Raw genomic sequence first — 21,067 nt, forward strand, 5'->3', positions numbered from 1 at the left:
GGGGCATCTTTGTTGCTGATACGTTCCCCACTACCTTTCCTCCAGAAAGGAGAACATTTTAGATGGTTGACCCTCATTCTGAGCCTAGCATGCCTCTCATCTGTTCAGAATTTCACAGAAGTTCCAAAATGTATCCTCATATTATTGATCTGTTTCCCCTCAAATTTGCAGTTTTATGACAAATTAGTGAGTAATGAAGTCACTAAATGACAGACATTTGAAGTTTAGATTTCATATCCTACAGAAAGTGCCTGCTAATGCAAACCTTTGTTTTTATAAGAGCAATATTTAAAATCTGAACCTGATTGTGGGTCTTTGACCTCATTATTTCTGGCTTTGTCCAGACTTCTTGTAGTAGAAAGTTGAGAGGTATGAGTATAGTCCATCTCCTTATCACCAGTGTTGCAGATGGATGACTTTCCCCTGTAATGGATGGGCTGCCATTTGTTCATTTTATTTATTTAAGGGAAATGCATGAATACAAGTTAAGCTGCAGTGTAGAGCTATTTGTTTTACTTATTTTGCTTTATTCTTATGTTTCTTAGGAAGATATTTTTAATTTGGAAAAATACATTAAACATCAATTTACAGAATTGCACCAGTTTCTCCTAGACAAGGAACAACAACTCATCCAGCAACTGAAGAATAACAAAGTAAATACTCTAAAGTGGATGGAAGGAAATCTCAATTGCATTAAACAAGAGATCGTTACTTACCTTGTGACGGACTCCAATGGCAACTTGGAGGACAAGATTAAAGAAGAGGACAGCCTGAAAATAATGGAAGAAAATGTTACATCTGTTGAAAATGATGCTGTGGCCATTAAGAACATTAGTCACAGCAACATGGAGATCAGACGACCAGAACCTGTGGGTTTGCTGACAGTAAGCATCCTTTTTATTTCTGCTTTTACTCTTGTTTTAGAAAGTGGACTAATGTGACATCTGAAAAAAAGATGCATTATTGAGTTTTGTTTTAATTATTTCTTGAGTTTGTTGGCCAGTCAGAGGCCATTCTCAATAAAGGTTTAAAGAGATCAGCTCCAGTAGATTAGTACAAAAACATAAAAAAAGAAAAATCTAAAAATAGATGGAAATCATTGATGCAGTTCTACACTGGATTTTTTAGTCATTCTTTAGTGATGCAACAATACACAGCATTTTTCAATCAATAATAAATCATCAGTGAGAAAAAAACAAGTAGCTTTGTTAGGCGTGCGGACTGGAGGGATCTTGCTTAGAGAATTTCTAATTTGGTCAAATAGCGCACTATGGTAAAGTTGATACAGTAGGGATACATTTGAAATTCCTTTGTGCAGGTGTGGTTCTCTGTTTTATATGTATCCTTACCATTGTTAGCAATTGTAAAGACTTCCTGTGTTTTATGAACCAAAGTAAGAATAAGCTCCCCTCTAGGAGTATCACGCTCAGAGTTCAGCCAAAATTATTTGGGGAAGCTGTGGAATGATACATCTACGTGCAGAGAAAAGGTGTTATTGTATGTTTCCATTGAATGTTTGCATATAGTTAATAAACATAAAATTGACTTGATATATGAAAAGTAATATTTAATTAAGGTACATCCTTGAACTTTAAAGTAGTAACCAGATAATCTGTGTCTGAAGTAACGATTTTAATACCTTTATAAATTGGTTTAACTAGGTATTGCTAATTTTTCTGTATTTATAAAGGCTACAGTTTTGTAGCTTTCAGTATCTAGCATGGATAAAACCTCCTTGGGAGAAAGGGGAAATGGACACTGCCCATGGAATCCTCTGGGTAACTGTCACCCTTTAGAAATTTGTTAATAACAAATTTCATTTGATTATTCCATATATTGTGGAGGTTTTACATTTTATAGTCAATATGATCAAGGCAACATAATCATCTAAACTATATTCACTCTTCTCAATAATAAATGCATCTCCTAATTAATATGTTAAGTTTATATTCATTTTTATCAAGGAATGTATTAAATGAATCTAATAAAATCTGATGGTATGCAGACTAGTATATTAAACCTAAAAACTTAAGTATGAAATATTGGAATGGCTTTTCTGTTATTACAGGTCACTTGTAGATGGGCAAGGCATTGTATTATTTCTGATTTGTCATGAATAATTATTTTTACAACTATGCTAAATGCATTAGCAAAAAAGTGTTCTTTTTTAATATCACACTCCTCGTAATTACTTTATCATCATCATTAAGGCATTGATTACCTGTACATACTTCTGTAGAATAAAGAGTTGGCAGCAAATACATTTGTTGCTGATAGTAGGCATAGTTAACTAACACCTGTCATGATTTTAAACTTTTCTGAGACAGTGTTCTTTTTTAATATGAGTTTGTTTCACTGCAGAAAGGATGGATTGCAGTAATTAAGGAGTAGGTCAAAGAATAATACTCCAAAAACTTAGCAGAAGAAGCTCCTGTATAAGTGAGCAAAGACTTTTATATGCATCAGGTTTAATTATATCAGTATTGCTATTATTATTTCACCGCTGTTCTGTATAATGAATATCATGCAAGCCTTTATTAGCATAATCTGTTGATCTCAGTAGGCCTAACCCAGTTTGAAAAAATATTGTCATTGTATGTTATAGCTGTTAAAGCATTTTAGTTTGATTGTCTTGCAGACTAAGAACGTAGTATTTACCTGTTACAAGGTTGGCCAATGATCAGTGGTTAGAATCAAGCTCCATACCCTGTATCTGCGAGCTAAAGGCCTTAATCATTATGCCAAGGCCTCCCTTTTTTCTTAAGCGTCTTCACTATTATTTGATAGACAGTGTTCAGTATTGATTTAGATTGGGAATATACTGATTTCATTCAATCATTATCATTTGTACAGGCCAATACTACCTTATCGAAATCCATTATTTGTAGCATTTTCTCCATGCAGTAGATAAATGTTACATTAATTGATACAAGTAAGGAACAATTTTGCCAATAAATGCTGAATAGAATTTAGCAATAAAGCTGCCTGGGCCTGTATTCATTCTTCAGTAATTTAATAAACTCTTTACTGCCTTGGAGGGGATCGACTGATTGAGGCCCACAGGTATCCTGAGATAGTTTCTTATTATGTATTGATTTAAAATGTATCACTGTGTTATGGATAGCCTTTGATCATTGTCTAACACACCTTGTGAATTATATCATTTTAAAGTCACCTCTCTATGGTATAACCTGGCATTGCAAGGCTAATATTTTACCTACATTTATCATATTAGAAGCCTTCTTCAAACATTATTCATTCATGCCAGAAAGTGTCTCTGCTTTACATCATTGTTACTTCTGTGTTTTCTTCTGCCTGATGGGAATGTATTTTTCATAATTTAATTGCAAACAATTGTGACAAACACCATATGCTTTTCTAGAAGTTTAATCATAAGACATTTTCTAATGCTGTAGTATCCTCCGTATGACAATCAATGGGCACTTTAAATTTCATACCATTTGTATCTGAAAGAGGTTGCTGCATCAGTATTATCCAGTTGGTAGTTATGTATTGCCACATTTATATTGTGACAAAATTCATCTCATTTAAACCAGTTGGATATTTTTTTTAATTTTTGTCTTGCTTCCAGCTAAAGTAGCTGCCAAATGATTCCACAACAGACATTGTCCTTAAATTTGTCATCTCAAAAATAATTTTGAGAATATAATGCAACTTTGTGGTTTGTTTGCATATTTCTTTAAGGGAACCTACACTCGACATCCATCTGTTGATACGTCTTGCATTTAAATAAAAATTGCAGCAACCTGACATGTTTTTCATGATATGCATGTCTACTAGGCTTAGATGACCTTTCCAAATTCACATCTAACCTAGCTTTCTAGTTACCATACAGTAATACTATAAACCTTCATCAACTCTATCTAAAAACTTTGGTCTTATTGAAACAAGCCATTTGTAATATTAAAGTCACTAGTGTGGGTTGATAATATTAATACTCATTGTTTTAAAGGAAAGCTCCACTCTAGAACTAAAAAAAAATCTTTATTTTCACTCTATCTTTGTTTCCTGATCTATTTTAACAGCTCAAAGTCGCTGTAAGGGCTTTATTGATAATTTTACCCATTTTCCACAACATGGCTACCAATGGGGCTTGATGCATCAACGTGATCTTGTTTTCCCTCAGTTCTTTCTCTTTCCCCATAATGCTTTGTATGTCTCACGCCAGACATAAGGAAGTAACTGTGAATTCCCATGCCATTGACATATAATGGGATTTGTGTGAGTCACTGTTATCTTCTTTACCTTCTGTAAAAGGACTGCTGCCTTTCTGTCGCTAATTATTCTCTTTTATGTTTGGCTCAGACCTTGTTTTACTCTATACTTATCCAGGTACAGCCAGAAAAGCAACTAAATTGCAGGGCTTTGTTTCAGGGTTTTCTTTTGTAGTCCAAGAGGAATTGATTCTGCAATGGTGTGTCAGTGCAGTGACAGTTTTAACACCTCTGCAGTAGTGTGGTTGGGGGGGACTGTCAACTGACCTTGTGAAAGCCTTTGATATCATTCCCCACTCGGGAATTAAAGACAAAATCACTAACCTAAATATAAACCCCCTACATTACAAGATGGGTTGCCAACTGGCTCATGGACAGAACCCATACAGTGAAAATAGGAAATGCTGGGTCAGACTCCAAACCTGTGACAAGTGGAGTACCCCAGGGCTCAGGCTTGGGAACGTTCCTGTTCGATATCTACTTCTCAGAGGTACAAGCAAACACAGGGGGACTATGGTTAACAAAGTTCGCAGATGACTGCAAACTGGGTGCCATAATCGAGACTCCTATTGATATAGGTATCCTTCAAAAGTGTCTCACTGAAACAGATACATGGTGCCAAAATCATGGTCTCAAGCTAAATGCCGAAAAGTGCATTGTCATCCCCTTTGAGGAAAACCAAGTACCTATGAATTACCACATAGGTGGCAGCACACTTAACAAAGAGAGTGTGATAAGAGACCTAGGGACCCAGGTGGATAGTAACCTCTCCTTCGATAACTACATCACTAAGGTGGTTAGAAAATCCTTCTACATGGCCCACCTTATCACAAAGGGGTTTGCATATAGAAAAAAGGAAGTTATTGTCCTCCTCTACTCATCACTCATTAGACCCACTATTGAGTGCAATGCTCCATTTGGGATGTACCTTACTAGACACCTGCAACAACTGGAGAGGCCTTAAAAATACCTCACCAAGAGGATAATGGGCCTAAAACAGATGCTCTATGCCACCAGGCTAAAAAAAACTTCAGCTGTACTCTGTTGCATACCGGCTCCTCAGAGGTGATCTCTGCCTGACATACAATGCTATGTCAAGCCCCAAATTGCTGGAAATGCTCCACCTAAGGAAAACCCAATCTACCCGAGTTACACGCTCTATGGACCTTAACCTGACCTCAACAATAAACAGGACTTGTTGGAGGGACAGATTCGTGTCCCAGAGACTCCCCCTGCTCTGGAATAAGGTCCCCATATATGTGAGGCAGAGCTCCTCTTTAGCGTTCTTCAAGAAGAATCTTGATGAGTGGACGGGGAACAGGAAATTCACCCCGGGAATCACTTCTGTGGCCCTGCTCAACAGAGGCACAGGTAACTAAATTACATGGGAGGTGCAAGCCAAAACATTTTGGCTAGGCTTAATTATGCCCTAGGGGCCTATAGCCTAGTACCTACCTATGAACTCCTCTTGAAATGCAATTTAGATAATTTTCTGGCTGTAGCTGGATAACTTTGAAGAATAGTGTAAAACAAGGTTTGAGCCAAGCATACATGAGGATGATTAGAAAAGAAAAGAAGCAGTCCTTTTACAGATAGTAAAGAAGACAACACTTGACTCTCACAAATCCCATTATATGTCAGTGGCATGGGAATTCACAGTTACTTCCTTATGTCTGGCATGATTTATACAAAGCATTATGGGAAAGAGAAAAGGATGAGGGAGAATAAGATTATGTTGATACATCAAGCCCGTTGAAAGTCATGTTGTAGAAAACCTGCTAAAATTACAAATAAAGCACTTAGGGCAACTTTGAAGTGTTAAAATAGGTTAGAAAACAAAGAGAGTGAAAAAAAGATTTTTGTAGTTATAGGGTGGAGTTTTCCTTTAATCCATAATAAACATTAACAGTCACGTGTTTTTAATCACTATTGATAATCCAGCTGATTTATCAGTACCAAAATTATTATATAATGACTTAGAGTACAAACATTTAACAACTGCCTTGATTCTTTCCATCGTTTAACTCATTACAGCTGAGTGCACCTCAGGAAATTTTGAGTTTACCTCCTACTGAATGCTCTAGGCGTCAAATATTGCTTGTTCATATTTGCATTAACATTTCCAAAACCATGCATAAAAGGTATCAGAAGATTTCATCTTAAATCATACAGTACATGATGGCAAACACAACTGTATTGATGTTTGACCTCTGTCTGATGAAGCTAAAGAGATATTGAATATTATTTGTATACTGTTTATTTGAATTGTATTCATTTTTATATTTCTCTAAATATCTCAGCATTCAGGATCATGCCTGTTAAACCTGGTGGACTTCTTCGAGACAGTCACCATGAGGGGAAATCTGTGCATACAGCTTACATAGACTTAGCAAAGGCTTTTGACAATATCCTCCACTCAGGCATAACTGACAAACTCACCCAGTTAGGTATCAACCGGTATATCATTAGATGGGTCATTAACTGGCTCACTGATATAACCCATATAGTCAAAATAGGGGAATCCACCTCCAACAGCAGACTTGTAACCAGTGCTGTTCTGCAGGAATTAGTCCTGGGACCTCTACTGTTTGGAATCTATTTCTCCAAAGTGCAACTAAAACAAAAGGTCTGTGGCTGACAAAGTTTGCTGATGGCTGCAAACTGCGAGTGTTCATTGAATCTCCAAATGATGTCAACATCCTACAAGATAGTCTTGCACAAACAAATGACTGGTGCCAAATTCATAGACTTGATGCAGTCTTTTGCACTGAGCTTATCATCCCTTTCAGTAAGAGTGATATTCCTGCTAACTACCACATCAATAATAACATCCTACGTATGCTCTCAGTGGTGAGAGACCTGGGTCACGGTTGACAGCAACCTTACAAGCACTAAGAAGGGGATGCTATATTGCATACCTCATAAGTAAGGGTATTGCCTCCAGAAAAAAAAGGTTATAACCTCCCTGTACTCTTCCCTCATCAAGCTAATAATTGAGTACAATGCACCTTTTGGTATGTACCTTTCTAAGCACCTGCAGCAATTAGAGAAACCACAAAGGTTCCTCACAAAGAAAATTCAAGGTCTTCAGCATCCATCCTATAAGGATTGTCTGAAATCACTGTCACTTTATTCTGTTTCATGCAGACTGCTCAGAGGTGATCTCTGCCTTGCACAGGAGGTAGTCTTTGACCCTGCTTTGTTGGAAATGCTGCATATCCATAAGTCAAAGGGTAAACTGGTTACTTACTCTAATGTCCTTAACCTGTTATGTGACATTAATAGGACCTGCTGAAGGGACAGATTTGTCTCCCAGAGGTTACCACACCTTTGGAACATACCCCCACGTCATGTTAAGCAGAGCACCTCATTGGTCCTCTTTATACGCCGTCTGGATGATTGGATGGGTAACTGTGCATTCACCCCAGGGGTTTCACATATGTCCCTCTTGGACAGAGGTGATAGGTGCTGATTGTGGAAATAAGGGTAAAACTTGGCTAGGCTTGTATGGACCCTAGGGTCATTAGCCTAGTAACCTCCTATGATCCTACATAACACAGACAGAACTACATAACCTCCTTTGAAAGCTCACAGCTATATGAAGAAAATCCAGCTGACAGTATTGTGTCTTCCTTGAATGGTTACTGAGATATCATAAGCTGTTTATAGAAAATTACAAAATTAATATTCACTGCTATTATTTGGGCTTATAAAATCTAGTTTAAAGCATTGAACTGAATGTATGCCACTAATGTTAAGATTTAATTTATCCTACATAGTTTTCCATTTTATCAGTTTTCTAGTTACACTTTTATAGTTCCAAAGATATGAATATTTGCTTGAAATGTAAGGTGATAAATGCTCAAGCCACACCCCTAGGGAGTTAACAGTACACACACAAAAGAGCTGTACTGGAGAGAATGAGTTAAGTCACCCAGCAGCATTCTGGGAGCATAATTGAAGTAAGAGTTGTGGAAAATAAAATAGCAAAGTGATGGGTCAGTAAATTCTGTGCCAGTGTATGCATAAAAAGGTCTATATTACATCGTTGAACTTACAAAAGTTCGAACAATGTAATATCGAACTTTAAAGTTTGAAAACTAAAAACAGTGTGTGTGTGTGTGTGTGTGTGTGTGTGTGTGTGTGTGTATGTATATATATATATATATATATATATATATATATATATATATATATATATATATATAAAACATATATTTTTTAATGGTTGCTCAGGAGGACTTACCCATTTTTCTTTAGGAGGTCAAGAAAAGTCCTGAAGATGTTTAGTTACTCTGGCTATTTCTAAGTCCTTTTTGGAGCGCTATATAATCAGCCAAAGTGATATTGTAGGAGGGGGATGAAACATTTTGGAAGCCTGCCAGTTGTATTCTTGGTAGGATACATACCATAGGCTACTGCAGCAGTGAAGATTTTGAATATTTACAGATGTTGGTTAATGCAAATTACACAACTATACTTTCACCATCTCCAGTATTTACATGCACACACACACACACACACACACACACACACACACACACACACACACACACACACACATGACCCATACACCTATAGAGAAGTTCTGTATCATCTGTTTGCTCCTCAGTCTTACAAATACAAGAAGCATTTTGTATCAACTCTGTTTTTCAATCCATATGGATGTTGGATTATCACAGATCTGTTATTCTGTAGCCCATATTTGTATGAAACGGTGGCCACTAAGCACCTATGCCTCCCTTTCAGACTTCACATACGTAAATATGCAGCATCCATCAGTCTAAAGCGACTCTTGGTATATGTTTTGGGGGCATCTTTGTTGCTGATATGTTCCCCACTACCTTTCCTCCAGAAAGGAGAACATTTTAGATGGTTGACCCTCATTCTGAGCCTAGCATGCCTCTCATCTGTTCAGAATTTCACAGAAGTTCCAAAATGTATCCTCATATTATTGATCTGTTTCCCCTCAAATTTGCAGTTTTATGACAAATTAGTGAGTAATGAAGTCACTAAATGACAGACATTTGAAGTTTAGATTTCAAATCCCACAGAAAGTGCATGCTAATGCAAACCTTTGTTTTATAAGAGCAATATTTAAAATCTGAACCTGATTGTGGGTCTTTGTCCTCATTATTTCTGGCTTTGTCCAGACTTCTTGTAGTAGAAAGTTGAGAGGTATGAGTATAGTCCATCTCCTTATCACCAGTGTTGCAGATGGATGACTTTCCCCTGTAATGGATGGGCTGCCATTTGTTCATTTTATTTATTTAAGGGAAATGCATGAATACAAGTTAAGCTGCAGTGTAGAGCTATTTGTTTTACTTATTTTGCTTTATTCTTATGTTTCTTAGGAAGATATTTTTAATTTGGAAAAATACATTAAACATCAATTTACAGAATTGCACCAGTTTCTCCTAGACAAGGAACAACAACTCATCCAGCAACTGAAGAATAACAAAGTAAATACTCTAAAGTGGATGGAAGGAAATCTCAATTGCATTAAACAAGAGATCGTTACTTACCTTGTGACGGACTCCAATGGCAACTTGGAGGACAAGATTAAAGAAGAGGACAGCCTGAAAATAATGGAAGAAAATGTTACATCTGTTGAAAATGATGCTGTGGCCATTAAGAACATTAGTCACAGCAACATGGAGATCAGACGACCAGAACCTGTGGGTTTGCTGACAGTAAGCATACTTTTTATTTCTGCTTTTACTCTTGTTTTAGAAAGTGGACTAATGTGACATCTGAAAAAAAGATGCATTATTGAGTTTTGTTTTAATTATTTCTTGAGTTTGTTGGCCAGTCAGAGGCCATTCTCAATAAAGGTTTAAAGAGATCAGCTCCAGTAGATTAGTACAAAAACATAAAAAAAGAAAAATCTAAAAATAGATGGAAATCATTGATGCAGTTCTACACTGGATTTTTTAGTCATTCTTTAGTGATGCAACAATACACAGCATTTTTCAATCAATAATAAATCATCAGTGAGAAAAAAACAAGTAGCTTTGTTAGGCGTGCGGACTGGAGGGATCTTGCTTGGAGAATTTCTAATTTGGTCAAATAGCGCACTATGGTAAAGTTGATACAGTAGGGATACATTTGAAATTCCTTTGTGCAGGTGTGGTTCTCTGTTTTATATGTATCCTTACCATTGTTAGCAATTGTAAAGACTTCCTGTGTTTTATGAACCAAAGTAAGAATAAGCTCCCCTCTAGGAGTATCACGCTCAGAGTTCAGCCAAAATTATTTGGGGAAGCTGTGGAATGATACATCTACGTGCAGAGAAAAGGTGTTATTGTATGTTTCCATTGAATGTTTGCATATAGTTAATAAACATAAAATTGACTTGATATATGAAAAGTAATATTTAATTAAGGTACATCCTTGAACTTTAAAGTAGTAACCAGATAATCTGTGTCTGAAGTAACGTTTTTAATACCTTTATAAATTGGTTTAACTAGGTATTGCTAATTTTTCTGTATTTATAAAGGCTACAGTTTTGTAGCTTTCAGTATCTAGCATGGATAAAACCTCCTTGGGAGAAAGGGGAAATGGACACTGCCCATGGAATCCTCTGGGTAACTGTCACCCTTTAGAAATTTGTTAATAACAAATTTCATTTGATTATTCCATATATTGTGGAGGTTTTACATTTTATAGTCAATATGATCAAGGCAACATAATCATCTAAACTATATTCACTCTTCTCAATAATAAATGCATCTCCTAATTAATATGTTAAGTTTATATTCATTTTTATCAAGGAATGTATTAAATTAATCTAATAAAATCTGATGGTATGCAGACTAGTATATTAAACATAAAAACTTAAGTATGAAATATTGGAATGGCTTTTCTGTTATTACAGGTCACTTGTAGATGGGCAAGGCATTGTATTATTTCCGATTTGTCATGAATAATTATTTTTACAACTATGCTAAATGCATTAGCAAAAAAGTGTTCTTTTTTAATATCACACTCCTCGTAATTACTTTATCATCATCATTAAGGCATTGATTACCTGTACATACTTCTGTAGAATAAAGAGTTGGCAGCAAATACATTTGTTGCTGATAGTAGGCATAGTTAACTAACACCTGTCATGATTTTAAACTTTTCTGAGACAGTGTTCTTTTTTAATATGAGTTTGTTTCACTGCAGAAAGGATGGATTGCAGTAATTAAGGAGTAGGTCAAAGAATAATACTCCAAAAACTTAGCAGAAGAAGCTCCTGTATAAGTGAGCAAAGACTTTTATATGCATCAGGTTTAATTATATCAGTATTGCTATTATTATTTCACCGCTGTTCTGTATAATGAATATCATGCAAGCCTTTATTAGCATAATCTGTTGATCTCAGTAGGCCTAACCCAGTTTGAAAAAATATTGTCATTGTATGTTATAGCTGTTAAAGCATTTTAGTTTGATTGTCTTGCAGACTAAGAACATAGTATTTACCTGTTACAAGGTTGGCCAATGATCAGTGGTTAGAATCAAGCTCCATACCCTGTATCTGCGAGCTAAAGGCCTTAATCATTATGCCAAGGCCTCCCTTTTTTCTTAAGCGTCTTCACTATTATTTGATAGACAGTGTTCATTATTGATTTAGATTGGGAATATACTGATTTCATTCAATCATTATCATTTGTACAGGCCAATACTACCTTATCGAAATCCATTATTTGTAGCATTTTCTCCATGCAGTAGATAAATGTTACATTAATTGATACAAGTAAGGAACAATTTTGCCAATAAATGCTGAATAGAATTTAGCAATAAAGCTGCCTGGGCCTGTATTCATTCTTCAGTAATTTAATAATCTCTTTACTGCCTTGGAGGGGATCGACTGATTGAGGCCCACAGGTATCCTGAGATAGTTTCTTATTATGTATTGATTTAAAATGTATCACTGTGTTATGGATAGCCTTTGATCATTGTCTAACACACCTTGTGAATTATATCATTTTAAAGTCACCTCTATGGTATAACCTGGCATTGCAAGGCTAATATTTTACCTACATTTATCATATTAGAAGCCTTCTTCAAACATTATTCATTTATGCCAGAAAGTGTCTCTGCTTTACATCATTGTTACTTCTGTGTTTTCTTCTGCCTGATGGGAATGTATTTTTCATAATTTAATTGCAAACAATTGTGACAAACACCATATGCTGCTCTAGAAGTTTAATCATAAGACATTTTCTAATGCTTTAGTATCCTCCGTATGACAATCAATGGGCACTTTAAATTTCATACCATTTGTATCTGAAAGAGGTTGCTGCATCAGTATTATCCAATTGGTAGTTATGTATTGCCACATTTATATTGTGACAAAATTCATCTCATTTAAACCAGTTGGATATTTTTTTTTAATTTTTGTCTTGCTTCCAGCTAAAGTAGCTGCCAAATGATTCCACAACAGACATTGTCCTTAAATTTGTCATAACAAAAATAATTTTGAGAATATAATGCAACTTTGTGGTTTGTTTGCATATTTCTTTAAGGGAACCTACACACGACATCCATCTGTTGATACGTCTTGCATTTAAATAAAATTGCAGCAACCTGATATATTTTCATGATTTTTTTAACAAGAAAAAAAACACACTCAATCCCAATCTAATTAGTATCTTACTAAAAACACAAAAAAGCAGCACAACAACCGGAACTGATTATCCGATTGATACTGGATATTCAGTACCTGCCTATGAAATCTTACATGGAATACAAATATTATGATATCAATTACTCTATAAATACATTACTACATTCAATGGCATAATTAAATAATTATACAATTGAATGTTCATGATGTTTTTCATGATATGCATATCTACTAGGCTTAGATGACCTTTCCAAATTCACATCTAACCTAGCTTTCCAGTTACCATACAGTAATACTATAAACCTTCATCAACTCTATCTAAAAACTTTGGTCTTATTGAAACAAGCCATTTGTAATATTAAAGTCACTAGTGTGGGTTGATAATATTAATACTCATTGTTTTAAAGGAAAGCTCCACTCTAGAACAAAAAAAAAATCTTTATTTTCACTCTATCTTTGTTTCCTGATCTATTTTAACAGCTCAGAGTCGCTGTAAGGGCTTTATTGATAATTTTACCCATTTTCCACAACATGGCTACCAATGGGGCTTGATGCATCAACGTGATCTTGTTTTCCCTCAGTTCTTTCTCTTTCCCCATAATGCTTTGTATGTCTCACGCCAGACATAAGGAAGTAACTGTGAATTCCCATGCCATTGACATATAATGGGATTTGTGTGAGTCACTGTTATCTTCTTTACCTTCTGTAAAAGGACTGCTGCCTTTCTGTTGCTAATTATTCTCTTTTATGTTTGGCTCAGACCTTGTTTTACTCTATACTTATCCAGGTACAGCCAGAAAAGCAACTAAATTGCAGGGCTTTGTTTCAGGGTTTTCTTTTGTAGTCCAAGAGGAATTGATTCTGCAATGGTGTGTCAGTGCAGTGACAGTTTTAACACCTCTGCAGTAGTGTGGTTGGGGGGGACTGTCAACTGACCTTGTGAAAGCCTTTGATATCATTCCCCACTCGGGGAATTAAAGACAAAATCACTAACCTAAATATAAACCCATACATTACAAGATGGGTTGCTAACTGGCTCATGGACAGAACCCATACAGTGAAAATAGGAAATGCTAGGTCAGACTCCAAACCTGTGACAAGTGGAGCACCCCAGGGCTCAGGCTTGGGAACGTTCCTGTTCGATATCTACTTCTCAGAGGTACAAGCAAACACAGGGGGACTATGGTTAACAAAGTTCACAGATGACTGCAAACTGGGTGCCATAATCGAGACTCCTATTGATATAGGTATCCTTCAAAAGTGTCTCACTGAAACAGATACATGGTGCCAAAATCATGGTCTCAAGCTAAATGCCGAAAAGTGCATTGTCATCCCCTTTGAGGAAAACCAAGTACGTATGAATTACCACATAGGTGGCAGCACACTTAACAAAGAGAGTGTGATAAGAGACCTAGGGACCCAGGTGGATAGTAACCTCTCCTTCGATAACTACATCACTAAGGTGGTTAGAAAATCCTTCTACATGGCCCACCTTATCACAAAGGGGTTTGCATATAGAAAAAAGGAAGTTATTGTCCTCCTCTACTCATCACTCATTAGACCCACTATTGAGTGCAATGCTCCATTTGGGATGTACCTTACTAGACACCTGCAACAACTGGAGAGGCCTCAAAAATACCTCACCAAGAGGATAACGGGCCTAAAACAGATGCTCTATGCCACCAGGCTAAAAAAAACTTCAACTGTACTCTGTTGCATACCGGCTCCTCAGAGGTGATCTCTGCCTGACATACAATGCTATGTCAAGCCCCAAATTGCTGGAAATGCTCCACCTAAGGAAAACCCAATCTACCCGAGTTACACGCTCTATGGACCTTAACCTGACCTCAACAATAAACAGGACTTGTTGGAGGGACAGATTCATGTCCCAGAGACTCCCCCTGCTCTGGAATAAGGTCCCCATATATGTGAGGCAGAGCTCCTCTTTAGCGTTCTTCAAGAAGAATCTTGATGAGTGGACGGGAACAGGAAATTCACCCCGAATCACTTCTGTGGCCCTGCTCAACAGAGGCACAGGTAACTAAATTACATGGGAGGTGCAAGCCAAAACATTTTGGCTAGGCTTAATTATGCCCTAGGGGCCTATAGCCTAGTACCTACCTATGAACTCCTCTTGAAATGCAATTTAGATAATTTTCTGGCTGTAGCTGGATAACTTTGAAGAATAGTGTAAAACAAGGTTTGAGCCAAGCATACATGAGGATGATTAGAAAAGAAAAGAAGCAGTCCTTTTACAGATAGTAAAGAAGACAACACTTGACTCTCACAAATCCCATTATATGTCAGTGGCATGGGAATTCACAGTTACTTCCTTATGTCTGGCATGATTTATACAAAGCATTATGGGAAAGAGAAAAGGATGAGGGAGAATAAGATTATGTTGATACATCAAGCCCCGTTGAAAGTCATGTTGTAGAAAACCGGCTAAAATTACAAATAAAGCACTTAGGGCAACTTTGAAGTGTTAAAATAGGTTAGAAAACAAAGAGAGTGAAAAAAAAAGATTTTTTTAGTTCTAGGGTGGAGTTTTCCTTTAATCCATAATAAACATTAACAGTCACGTGTTTTTAATCACTACTGATAATCCAGCTGATTTATCAGTACCAAAATTATTATATAATGACTTAGAGTACAAACATTTAACAACTGCCTTGATTCTTTCCATCGTTTAACTCATTACAGCTGAGTGCACCTCCAGGAAATTTTGAGTTTACCTCCTACTGAATGCTCTAGGCGTCAAATATTGCTTGTTCATATTTGCATTAACATTTCCAAAACCATACATAAAAGGTATCAGAAGATTTCATCTTAAATCATACAGTACATGATGGCAAACACAACTGTATTGATGTTTGACCTCTGTCTGATGAAGCTAAAGAGATATTGAATATTATTTGTATACTGTTTATTTGAATTGTATTCATTTTTATATTTCTCTAAATATCTCAGCATTCAGGATCATGCCTGTTAAACCTGGTGGACTTCTTCGAGACAGTCATCATGAGGGGAAATCTGTGCATACAGCTTACACAGACTTAGCAAAGGCTTTTGACAATATCCTCCACTCAGGCATAACTGACAAACTCACCCAGTTAGGTATCAACCAGTATATCATTAGATGGGTCATTAACTGGCTCACTGATAGAACCCATATAGTCAAAACAGGGGAATCCACCTCCAACAGCAGACTTGTAACCAGTGCTGTTCTGCAGGAATTAGTCCTGGGACCTCTACTGTTTGGAATCTATTTCTCCAAAGTGCAACTAAAACAAAAGGTCTGTAGCTGACAAAGTTTGCTGATGGCTGCAACCTGCGAGTGTTCATTGAATCTCCAAATGATGTCAACATCCTACAAGATAGTCTTGCACAAACAAATGACTGGTGCCAAATTCATAGACTTGATGCAGTCTTTTGCACTGAGCTTATCATCCCTTTCAGTAAGAGTGATATTCCTGCTAACTACCACATCAATAATAACATCCTACGTACGCTCTCAGTGGTGAGAGACCTGGGCACATGGGTTGACAGCAACCTTACAAGCACTAAGAAGGGGATGCTATATTGCATACCTCATAAGTAAGGGTATTGCCTCCAGAAAAAAAAGGTTATAACCTCCCTGTACTTTTCCCTCATCAAGCTAATAATTGAGTACAATGCACCTTTTGGTATGTACCTTTCTAAGCACCTGCAGCAATTAGAGAAACCACAAAGGTTCCTCACAAAGAAAATTCAAGGTCTTCAGCATCCATCCTATAAGGATTGTCTGAAATCACTGTCACTTTATTCTGTTTCATGCAGACTGCTCAGAGGTGATCTCTGCCTTGCACAGGAGGTAGTCTTTGACCCTGCTTTGTTGGAAATGCTGCATATCCATAAGTCAAAGGGTAAACTGGTTACTTACTCTAATGTCCTTAACCTGTTATGTGACATTAATAGGACCTGCTGAAGGGACAGATTTGTCTCCCAGAGGTTACCACACCTTTGGAACATACCCCCGCGTCATGTTAAGCAGAGCACCTCATTGGTCCTCTTTATATGCAGTCTGGATAATTGGATGGGTAACTGTGCATTCACCCCAGGGGTTTCACATATGTCCCTCTTGGACAGAGGTGATAGGTGCTGATTGTGGAAATAAGGGTAAAACTTGGCTAGGCTTGTATGGACCCTAGGGTCATTAGCCTAGTAACCTCCTATGATCCTAGGAAACACAGGCAGAACTACATAACCTCCTTTGAAAGCTCACAGCTATATGAAGAAAATCCAGCTGACAGTATTGTGTCTTCCTTGAATGGTTACTGAGATATCATAAGCTGTTTATAGAAAATTACAAAATTAATATTCACTGCTATTATTTGGGCTTATAAAATCTAGTTTAAAGCATTGAACTGAATGTATGCCACTAATGTTAAGATTTAATTTATCCTACATAGTTTTCCATTTTATCAGTTTTCTAGTTACACTTTTATAGTTCCAAAGATATGAATATTTGCTTGAAATGTAAGGTGATAAATGCTCAAGCCACACCCCCGGGGAGTTAACAGTACACACACAAAAGAGCTGTACTGGAGAGAATGAGTTAAGTCACCCAGCAGCATTCTGGGAACGCAATTGAAGTAAGAGTTGTGGAAAATAAAAGAGCAAAGTGATGGGTCAGTAAATTCTGTGCCAGTGTATGCATAAAAAGGTCTATATTACATCGTTGAACTTACAAAAGTTCGAACAATGTAATATCGAACTTTAAAGTTTGAAAACTAAAAACAGTGTGTGTGTGTGTGTGTGTGTGTGTGTGTGTGTGTGTGTGTGTGTGTGTGTATATATATATATATATATATATATATATATATATATATATATATATATATATAACAAACATATATTTTTTAATGGTTGCTCAGGAGGACTTACCCATTTTTCTTTAGGAGGTCAAGAAAAGTCCTGAAGATGTTTAGTTACTCTGGCTATTTCTAAGTCCTTTTTGGAGCACTATATAATCAGCCAAAGTGATATTATAGGAAGGGGATGAAAGCTTTTGGAAGCCTGCCAGTTGTATCCTTGGTAGGATACATACCATAGGCTACTGCAGCAGTGAAGATTTTGAATATTTACAGATGTTGGTTAATGCAAATTACACAACTATACTTTCACCATCTCCAGTATTTACATGCACACACACACACACACACACACACACACACACACACACACACACACACACACACACACACATGACCCATACACCTATAGAGAAGTTCTGTATCATCTGTTTGCTCCTCAGTCTTACAAATACAAGAAGCATTTTGTATCAACTCTGTTCCATATGGATGTTGGATTGTCACAGATCTGTTATTCTGTAGCCCATATTTGTATGAAACGGTAGCCCACTAAGCACCTATGCCTCCTTTTCAGACTTCAAATACTTAACTATGCATCCATCCATCCATCTGCATTGAGTCTTGTTATATGTTTGTGAGGGTTATCTTTGTACCTGATATGTACCCCATTATCTCTCCTCCAGAAAGGAGAACATTTTAGATGGTTCCCATCATTCTGAGCTTAGCATACCTCTCAACTGTTCAGAATTTCAATTCAGGTCAACATTTTCCTCCTATTTTTGGTCTGTTTCCCCATGAAATTTGCAGTTTTCTGACAAATTATTGAGGAGTGAAGTCACTAAATGACAGACATTTGAAGTTCAGATTTCAGATCATTAAGAAAGTGCACACTAATGCCAATTTTTTGTTTTATAAGAGAAATATTTAAAATCTGACCTTAATTTGGGGTGTTTGCCTTTTCATTATTTCTGGCTTTATCCAGACTTCTTGCAGCAGAAAGTTGAGAGATTTGAGTATAGTCCATCCCGAGATCACTAGTTTTGCAGATGGATACCTTTCCCAAGTAATGGACAGGCCGCCATTTGTTAATTTTATTTGTTTAAGGGAAATACATGAATACAAGTAAAGCTGCACTGTAGAGCTATTTGTTTTAGTTATTTTTCTTTATTCTTATGTTTCCTAGGAAGATGTTTTTAATTTGGAGAAGTACATTAAACAACAATTTGCAGAATTGCACCAGTTTCTCCTAGACAAGGAACAACAACTCATCCTGCAGCTGAAGAATGACGAAGCAAATACTCTAAAATGGATGGAAGGAAGTCTTGAGTGCATTAAACAAGAGATCGTTACCTACCTTGTGACGGACTCCGATGGCAACTTGGAGGACAAGATTAAAGAAGAGGACAGCCTGAAAATAATGGAAGAAAATGTTAAATCTGTTGAAAATGATGCCGTGGCCATTAACAGCATTAGTGACAGTAATTGGGAGATCATACAACCGGAACCTGTTGGTTTGCTAACAGTAAGCATACTTTTTATTTCTGCTTTTTTTTTTTTTAGAAAGTGGAATAATGTGACAGCTGAGATAAAGAAGCATTATTGATTTTTTTTTTATTTCTTGAGTTTGTTGGGCAGTCAGAGCTCATTCTCAATGGAGGTTTTTCCAGTATATTAGTACAAAAACAGAGAAAAATAAGTTCCAAAAGTAGATGGAAATCAGTGATGCTCTTCTACGCTGGATTTTGTAATAATTTTTTAGTGATGTAACAATATATAACACTTTTCAGTCAATAGTAAATTATCTTTGAGAAAAAAAAAGTAGCTTTGTTGTCAGGCATAAAGACGGGAGAAATCTTGTTTGGAAAATGGTACATTTCCCGGTATTGACAGTGATGTTTGGAGGTGTGCAGTGACTGTTATCAGTACTAATTTGCTATAGTGTCATAGACTGTTCTGAGCTGAAATGCACCTACAATAAGGTTAAGGTTGCCATGAATAGAGGAGTGTGAGCTACACTTGAGTGGGTTACACTTGGGAAGGTGAAGAGCATTTATAGCTAAAATGCCTCAGTTTGGTAAGATGTTTCCTTAAGAAGTTTATAAAGGAACTTATATTTATCTTGTGATGAAGCAGGAGGTTGTTCCACGCCTTGAAGTAGTGATATAGAAATGTGAGTGACCATGGTGGTTCTTACAGTGCTTTGGTCCAGAGAGGTTTCAAGTTCTGAGGAAGCCAGAAGATGGGCATTTGTCAGATTTGTGCAAGGGTGGAATGGGATACTCTAAGGGCTATGTAAAGATTTTTTTTTTCCAAATTCATACCAGTTATTAGTCACTAGAAACAAGCAGTGGTATGTTGTAAGGGACTGGTTAGATACAAAAGAGGAGCTCCATGGTGAGCCCCCTTAAGTTTACCAAAGGGAGGAGTCTAGGTTAGTAGATTAATGAACAGTGGAATATTGATAACAGTCCTGAGTCTAGATATTGGTATTAGGAAGTTTTTGATACAATAAGGGAAGACCAATTTAACATTGAATTTGCATATAGTTGTGTTAATGTGGTGGTCAAATGTGTGTTGAGGTGAAGATGAACACCTAGCAGTTTGAAGGTGGCGACTATTTTCAGTTGGGTGTGATTGTTATCTTAGTTTGTAGAGCCATGGCAGTGGGGATTGAGGTTTGGTGGCCAGGGTGGAAGAGTTGCAAATCCACTTTTGAACTTGGGTGTATGCATCATGGTGTACATTTTTATTATGGTAGAATGTAAAAAAGGGATGCTATCTGAATTTTGTATGCCTTTAGCTGGATGACAGAATTTGAGTATGTCTGTGACAGATGTGATACACAGTAGTAGCCATGGAAAGAAGCAGTGGGCACGCCTAGTTGTACAGGCCAGAAGAGTGAAATCTGGGTACGTAATCTGAATGCAGTCAGTGAAGTAGCCTTTGTACCAGTTTAGGGTCAGGTAAATGTAGATATAAGGAGGTTGTGGCTGTACATGTTGAGGGTTTTTGTTACATCTGTAGCGACACCACATGTTAAGTTGTTGTCATTAAGTTGTAACTTGATACTAGAAGTTAAAGATGCTGTTTTTAATACCATGACAAAGACAAAAGCCATGGCAGTCTGAGAAGTATTGTAGCAAGATGTTTTAGTAATTGATGCCATGCACATGTTTTAATGATTTTTGAGTGGACTTAAGGACTGCAGTAGGTTGGTATTGATGAAGTTTAGTTGAGGGGCCTCCTTTATACAGTTGATTTTTTCCCATTAAAATCTTATTATAATGCACATTTCCAAAGGAAATGAAAAGAACAGGGTGTCTAAAACAGTAAGTGTATCTTGGGTAGGCTTGTATCAAATTAAG

The 21,067-nt window shown here is 36.8% G+C and overlaps 1 protein-coding gene across 1 annotated transcript in view; it reads left to right on the forward strand.

The window, feature by feature from the left end:
* The window catches only part of LOC122814388 (neurotrophin receptor-interacting factor 2-like), a 272,710-nt gene that overhangs the window by 21,510 nt on the left and 230,133 nt on the right, over positions 1-21,067 (forward strand). The window contains exons 2-4 of the mRNA XM_044086972.1: positions 546-884; positions 9,590-9,928; positions 18,886-19,224. Coding sequence (XP_043942907.1) covers positions 546-884; positions 9,590-9,928; positions 18,886-19,224 — 1,017 coding nt within the window. The remainder of the gene's footprint in view (positions 1-545; positions 885-9,589; positions 9,929-18,885; positions 19,225-21,067) is intronic.

The sequence above is a fragment of the Protopterus annectens genome, chromosome 10.part0 (assembly GCF_019279795.1).
Source record: "Protopterus annectens isolate FY-2018-M chromosome 10.part0, PAN1.0, whole genome shotgun sequence".
In the NCBI taxonomy this organism is placed as follows: Eukaryota; Metazoa; Chordata; order Ceratodontiformes; family Protopteridae; genus Protopterus; species Protopterus annectens.